Genomic DNA, 7,924 nt, shown 5'->3' on the forward strand with positions numbered 1-7,924 from the left:
TAAGGATTTTTTTATTAATTTTGCTTCTCAGGGGACCAAAAGGAAACATTCTCCCCACTTAAAAAAAATTTTTTTCCAAAAAAAGCAGTTCTTAATAACCAAACACCAAACATTAATTTCCCAATGAAAAATATTTTTCTAAAAAATTACTTTCATCGTACCAAAACAGCAAAACATACCTTCATCTAGTGCCCTTTATTGACTTTCATTTTAAAACAATTAAAATTTTGAAGTTCACCTCCGCAGACCGCAATATGATTATTTGGTAGTTGCCTTAAATAGCCTGATCAACTACCACTTCCAAATGCAGGAAGCAAAATTTAGTAGAAATCACAGGTGTTTTGACTTTTCTAATTGAGGAAATGCTGACCGCCTTGCCTTTAACTTTAGCAGCACCTCAAACTTTTTTTAAGGAGTATAATATATTTGAAGGACTGCCTTCTTAGAAAAATCGGCAAAGGGCCAAATATACCCTTATAATATCGGAAAAGGATCAAATATACCTCTCGTTATACTTTAGGCCTAAATATACTCTTGTTGTTATACTTTGGTCTAAATATACCCTCATCTTAATGGAGGTTCACGTGTCATCATCGTATTGGTTTATTTTAAACTATTCCCTAATTAATTAAAATTTAACTCATAACTAATTATCCAATTAAGAGACCCATACGCATGCAAGATAGTTGTATCTGATGGAACCATGGCAGTGACGATGACCACTGCGATGGCATCACCCTCCCGCCGGCTGTTCATCGACTCTCGACATAGTACCGGTAACACTAGCCCCAAGAATGTGGCAACCTACCCAGCAACATCAGTTACAAATCAGGGGTTATTGCAGCACCGCATCTTCTCCCAAGGGTCCTAAAAAGCTACTCCATCGTATAAAAAAAAGTACTATGGCTTAGCCATTTGTACACCCCTTAAGAAAATACTAATTTTTAGAAGAAAAAAAGGTAATTTAACTAAACTGTCCCTCATTAAATATATATTGGAATTTGATTACCTAACACTTAATAAAAAAACTAAAAAATATAATTCTTTCGATTGATAAGTGCATGACACTTTTTAACCAAGAAAAAAGGTTAAGTGAACACTTTTTTTTATCCCGAGGGAGTATTATTATTTGGATTACTACTGGTTAAATTTGAAATTGAATTATGATTTCATTGCCGTTTCAGTTCTCTATTGAAATGGAATTATTATTTCAATTGGCAATTCTTTGAGCAATATGAAAACGTGAGAGAACTTGTATGGCCGGTTTACCAACTGAGCAATTACTTCCTTGGAAACTAGCCTCTGAATTTCAACTACTCCATCTTCTTTCAGAGACAGACACGTTACCCGTACCTATTCCCATGGTCACCCCGGCCATTGAAGAAGGTTGTATGACTATGAGTATTTTAATTGGATCATTAGTCATGGGTTAAATTTTAATTAATTTGGGGATAATTTAAAATTGACCAATAAAATGATGATCTGGCATCTCCAGATTAAGATAAGTGATATATTTAGGCGAAGATATATGAAGATCTTACTTCTTTTCCGACAAGACAAGGATATATTTGGCCTTTGCGTAAGTAAAAATAGATCCAAGACTTTTTGATACTATCAAAAATAATGATCATTTTCATATTTAGAAATAATTTAATTTGAAACTTGCCTTTTTAGCCTTAATAAAAGAATTTACCGCTGTACAAATATCTATGGCCTGTTTTTTACCACAAGTTTCAAAATTATTTTTTTCTTTCTTAAACTCTGTGTGTAGTTAAACTATATCATATAAAATGAGATGACGGGAGTATTATTTATTTGTGAAAGACTGAAAGGACCGTGTCTCAAATACCTCAATGCACCGAATAGACTTATGTTGGCGGAAATCCCTATCGTCTTCATCAACATTATCTATAATATTTTATGTAGGTTAAAATTTCTTTTATCTATATTAAATCATCGAATTCCCTTGTGGCAACTTAACATTGATTTCCTGGAGGCTAGACCTCTTTATTCTATGTTCCTAGTAAGTAGTAACAACATACAACTTCCATCATTCACATATCTATATTGAGTGAAACTGACAACTCAAACAAGCTCCCTTGAAATGCCCTTCTAACATTAGAGTCCGGAGCCTAAATGGCATAAATTTGCCACAAAAAAACCAAAATGGTATGCCTTTTTTTTTTCAAACCAAAATGGGTATTTCGTTGGATAACCAACGAAATACCCGCATCTTACCGTTCACGTACCGAATTATTTCGGTCAAAATTTTTTTTTTTTTTTTTAAATTTTGAAGTATTTTCGTGAAACGTCGAACGAAATGGCATTAAAAATTTTTTTTTAATTTCGTTTATACAAAAAACGAAAGTAAAAATAAAAATATTTTTGGCCTATTTCGTTGGACTACCAATGAAATAGGACAAATTTTTTTTTTTTTTTTTTAATTTCGTTTTTGTTAGCCAAATTGTTAGCCAAATAAAAAAATATATATATATATGCTTTGAGAGAGAGAGTCTCGTCGTGAGTGCGTACTTTCCTTCAAGCATATATATATTTTTTTAACTTTTCACAAACTTTTAAAAGAACGCTCTTTAATGTTATGTCCCATAAAACATAACTAAAAGTATGCCCCATAAGGCGTAAGTTTTACGCTAAGTGTATAACAAAAAGTTTGCCTTATAATTGAAAATTAATCGGCAAACTTTTACGCCCATTCGTAGAAACCGAGCAATTTTAATAATAATAATGTTGAAAAGTTGATATGAATTTGGTTATCAACATTACGTGTTTGGTTTGGTTGGCTATAATAAAATCTTATAGTTTTGTCTCGCAATATGTATGGTTCCGTATGAATAACTAAAATCTCCGCCCCCTCCGGCGTACTTTTACTTAAACACAACTAAAACAATGGTTCGCATACTTTTAGTTGAACACAACTAAAATACGGAGGCAGATTTTCCTCAAGATATATATATTTTTTTTTAACTTTTTCAAGGAAACTTTTAGTAATGCCTTAGCTAAAAGTGTGTCCATAAAACATAACTAAAAGTATCCCCAAGGCGTAAGTTTTCCTTAAGGTATAACAAAAGTTTGCCTTATAAGGCAAAATTTAATGGGCAAACTTTTATGCCCATTACGTGTAGAAACTGAGTACAATTTTAATAATAATAATGTTGAAAAGTTGATATGAATTTTATCAACATTACGTGTTTGGTTTGGCTGGCTATAATAAAATCTTATAGTTTGTCCGCAATATGTATAGTTCTTGTATGAATAATAAAAATCGCCCTCCCATAGACTTTTCTTTACTTAAACACAACTATAAAAGAGCTTTTACTTTTACGAACACAACTAAAAGTCCGGAGATTTGCGTACTTTCCTTGAAATATATATATATTTTTTTAACTTTTTTCAAGGGAAACTTTTTAGTAATGCGCTTAGCTAAAAGTGTGTCCTATAAAACATAACTAAAAAGTATGCCCAAGCGCGTAAGTTTTCCTTAAGGTATAACAAAAAGTTTCCGCCTTAAAATAAAATTTTAATGGGCAAACTTTTATGCCCATTACGTGTAGAAATCGCAGTACAATTTTAATAATAATAATGTTGAAAAGTTGATATGAATTTGGTTATCAACATTACGTGTTTGGTTTGGTTGGCTATAATAAAATCTTATAGCATTTATCTCGCAATATGTATGGTTAGTTCTTTATGAATAACTAAAAGTCCGCCGCCCTCCGGCGTACTTTTACTTAAACACAACTAAAAGTTGCCCCTCCCGTACTTTTTACTTAAACACAACTAAAAAGTACCCCCCCCTCCGGCGTACTTTTAGTTGAACACAACTAAAAGTCGCCAGGGGGCGTACTTTCCTTGAAGCATATATATATATATTTTTTTTTTATTTGGCTAACAATTTGGCTAACAAAAACGAAATTAAAAAAAAAAATTTGTCCTATTTCGTTGGTAGTCCAACGAAATAGGCCAAAAATATTTTTATTTTTACTTTTCGTTTTTGTATAAACGAAATTAAAAAAAAAAAAAAAAAAAAAAATTTAATCTATATTTCGTTCGAAGATTTCAACGAAATGCACCAAAATTAAAAAAAAAAAAATTTGATCGAAATAATTCGGGTAACGAAAGAGATGCGGTATTTCGTTGGTTATCCAACGAAATACCCATTTTGGTTTGAAAAAAAAAAGGCATACCATTTTGGTTTTTTTGTGGCAAATTTATGCCATTTAGGCTCCGGACTCTCTAACATTAAGCATAAGTCAAACAATTGTTTCTACACCCCCATCCCCACCAGAAAAGAAGAGAAAAAGGAAAGAGGAAGAAGAAGATATATTGCTGAGAAAAGTTGGTGATTTCCTATTGCTGGCTCCAGGAGGGCTTTCAAGAGACATATAAGAAGAAACATCAAATGTATCGCAACACAGGAGAGGAAAAAACATGTACCAGCTGATTGGTAACTACGCACAATTAGATTTGTTACAGTTCAAGTGTCATGATCCTCATTTTGAACTAACATCTGAAATTACTTTAATAATTTTTGACGTAATTCGTGCTTTCTTTTAAGAGAAAAAATAAATAAAAGATTGTTGTTAGTTTGATAGAAAGACGGAAACATCCACGAGGGAACTAACAACTTCTTGCAAGTTTAACTTCAGACATTTATGTCTGAAGTTACCCAAAAAAAAAAGGGTTCACCAAAGAGTAAATACTTTGCTACCAAAAAGGTTAAAAACATCATATTGAATAAAGTGAAATATTGTGTTTGAAAATTTTAATATGATGACAGAGGCACTTTTGATCATACAGCATAAGCCTACTTGGATCTTGAGTACTTGTTTCAAATTGAAAAGAGTTAATTTGCAATTTTACAGTGCCAATGGTTAGGGAACTCCAGGCTGTGGATGAGAAACTATGTTAAAGCATTTACCATATCACAAAATTAATTAATTTAAACTTCTGATACATTAACCTTCTACTCCAATATGAATATACAATGTTTAGTTCTCATTCCATCCCCTCTCTCAAGTAGAAACATTTGAACCAGATATTAAGCTAAATAATCAAAGGGAATTGTCTCTATTTGTATCGACTATACTTCATTGAGACTTGGGTTAATGCAAACTTTCAATATGAATTTCTCCTCATCAATCAACTGAAAACAGCAGACATCTCCTACACGCAGCTCATTGGCACGTACAAATTCACCCCACCCATTTCGAAATTTAAGTCTATCATATTCGCGGATTACAACCGGCCAGCTAGCAGTATCGGTCTGAAGAGTAGCATCTTTCTCAAACTTTTGCCCCTTCTTCATGTATCTGCGGCCAAATGCACAAGGTATATTCTGCATAAAGAATGTAAAATCAGTAACATGCTCAAATAGAATACACTTCAACAGTCAAGTGATAAGTATCAAATGCTAAGAATTAAGAAGACTACAACAAGTAGTACACCGCTTTCCATCATGATTCAAAGTATATTCAACTATTTCACAGAATACCAATGGACCAATATGAGTCACTTAGCTGATGTTATTGTGAAGACACGCAAGTGAAACTAAATAATGATAAAATGATGAGTTATTATCTTCTGCAAATCATAATATATCTGCAGTATGAATTTCTCCGTCAGATATTGAAGAAAGAAACACATTCACAATTTCTGAAGTGTAAGGGAGTTAAAAGTTTCACTATATTTCACAGAATTATATCTTCAAAAAAAGTCAGAATTTCAACCAACTAGCTCACAAGAATGTCTAGAAGCTTCTGTTTTGTTGAGAAATTATTAGACTTAAATATTTATCTCTAGAAACCAAACCTTATGAGAGGACCTAAAAATGCCACGAGACAAAAGTTACTAGGCAGGAATTTTCCATGCTATTTTGCCTTTTTGACACTATATCAGTTGCATGTAATGACACTCTTGAGAATACATAGGAAGCATTACGGATTTATGCATAAATGCAAAATATTTACAATAAATAAACTTACCAACATCTTCCGAAAGTCGGGTTCCTTCAGGACAACTTTGAATAAAGTGACAAAGCTCACAGAGTTTACTGGCCCATCAAGTGCTTGATCAGCTAGCGGAGCTTCCGCTTGTATCGCTGTACAAGTTACTTTTTTGTAAGTTACTATTTTTGGATTTGACTTCAAAGATTATGCATGACTGAAGTGTTGCACCAACAGTAGCTACAAATTGAAGATCTTTAAAGAAACTCACCTTGGGCATTTTCTTCATCTAATGGATGCAATTCAAGCTCCCTAATTTCAATTAAGTCCTCCTTCATATAGCCATGTTTTCCATATATTTTTACATAAAAAAATGAGTTTCCAACATAAGAAAATGTCAGATAATCTCCACACTCCAAGTTATTATCCTGTACAAAGTTTGGCCAACCATCCTTGAAAAAGCAATCCTCTTGGATCTTTTCTACAACAACCCTCCAAGATCTCCGAGCTGGACCTTCAACTTCAAGCAGAAAGAACAGTGGAATACCTTCATTGAAAAACTTCAGAAATCCGGATGGTATTTTCTAAAAATCGGAGAAACAAAAAGAAACATAACTTGAGCTTGATTTCCAGTGAAAGAATCCGTCTAGATTTTAACAGAAACTACCCCTTGGATCTTAAGAGTGTATTGTCTGATTATGTCCAATCTAGTCTTCTAAATCTATGGCCATAATCACCAACACATCATTTGCTATTTCATTGTCCACTCTACGGTAAGTTAAGTAATATATTACACTCTCATCTCTATTGCAGATGCATCTTTAGCCCTTTGCTTATACAAACTTAGGAAGATTAACACCCTACCTTACCAGATTTGCAATAGCCTAGATAAGAAATAAACATTTACAGATTTTTACTATTATATCCATTAACGTTTAAAAGCAACCAAACAATTCATCTCGTCCCTAAAAACACCTATTATGAAGGGTGATCATTTCAGTCAAGTCAAGAACCAAAACCTATAAGAGACCACACCTTGGAATAAGTAAGGTTTTATTAGTGTTAGGCCATTTAGCTTCAGCTAAGTTACTATCTTAATAATAACCGAATGCACCAATGCATATTACTACAAAGAAGCAGAAATTCAGGAAAAGAAGAGATTACCAGCTTGGAATAGCACAGTTCAGGGTGATAAATTTGAAGGAAGTTAGGGAGGTCAGCAACGACATAGCCTCGATCCATTTTGTTTTAACCTTCTTCCAAAATTTAGACCTTTAAGATTGGATTGGCTAAACTATAAAATAATGTACACAGACCAAAAAACAAAAAAAGTCAATACCTAAACCACAAAATAAAATATATACAGAGACAAAAACAGAGTGTAAATAAGCATACCTACCACAGTTAGTTCACTCTTGCTTTTAATATGAAGTGATAAGACCTGTTCTTTTTGGCTGGGTATTATAGAGGGGAAGAAAAGAGAGGAGAAGGGTCGACCAGTTTAGGACCCATATTCCCTCTCTCTTTCCTCATCTACCTCCTCTTCCCGAGGATTAATGAATCATATTTATTTATTGATTGATGTTTCAAGAAAATGGGAAGAGAGTAAGAAGTGAAGAATGAAAAAGAAAGATCAAGACTAAACATGAAAAGGGAAAGGGAGGGAGCACAGGCTGCCAAGGGCAGCGGAACAGCCGCCTGTGACGTGAAACAGAGTAAATACAGGTGTAGAATTGTACTTTGTCCATTGAAACACACAGATAGGTTTTAGTGCTACATTTTCTTTGCTGAGTGCTGCTTTCACAATTGTGGAACAAAATCTTGGAGAAAAGGCCATAAATAGTTCTTTAATTATGGGATGGGAGTAGGTCTAAAATGATCCTTTAATTATATATTTATCGATTTTAGTCCTTTAACTATTTAAATACTTATCAAAATTTAATTTTTTAAAAATTTTTAAA

General features: G+C 33.1%; 1 protein-coding gene across 1 annotated transcript; it reads right to left on the bottom strand.

Moving 5' to 3' along the window:
* Window positions 1-5,033: 5,033 nt before the first annotated feature.
* Window positions 5,034-7,261, bottom strand: LOC132054664 (B3 domain-containing protein REM5-like). Its single transcript, XM_059446639.1, has 4 exons — window positions 7,128-7,261; window positions 6,235-6,547; window positions 6,003-6,118; window positions 5,034-5,356 (listed from the first exon to the last, which is right to left on the bottom strand). The coding sequence occupies exons 1-4, from the start codon at window positions 7,203-7,205 to the stop codon at window positions 5,102-5,104; spliced, it is 762 nt and encodes a 253-aa protein (XP_059302622.1). The 5' UTR covers window positions 7,206-7,261; the 3' UTR covers window positions 5,034-5,101.
* Between the last annotated feature and the right edge of the window lie 663 nt (window positions 7,262-7,924).

The sequence above is a fragment of the Lycium ferocissimum genome, chromosome 4 (genome assembly GCF_029784015.1).
Source record: "Lycium ferocissimum isolate CSIRO_LF1 chromosome 4, AGI_CSIRO_Lferr_CH_V1, whole genome shotgun sequence".
Classification (NCBI taxonomy): domain Eukaryota; kingdom Viridiplantae; phylum Streptophyta; class Magnoliopsida; order Solanales; family Solanaceae; genus Lycium; species Lycium ferocissimum.

What these genes read in the sequence shown, in the direction of transcription:
- LOC132054664 (XM_059446639.1), bottom strand. Translation starts at nt 7,205, where the DNA reads ATGGATCGAGGCTATGTCGTTGCTGACCTCCCTAACTTCCTTCAAATT. An exon ending in AACTGTGCTATTCCAAGCTG is followed by an intron (nt 6,548 to 7,127) that starts GTAATCTCTTCT and finishes TCCGATTTTTAG; the next exon opens with AAAATACCATCCGGATTTCT. An exon ending in AGATGAAGAAAATGCCCAAG is followed by an intron (nt 6,119 to 6,234) that starts GTGAGTTTCTTT and finishes TAACTTGTACAG; the next exon opens with CGATACAAGCGGAAGCTCCG.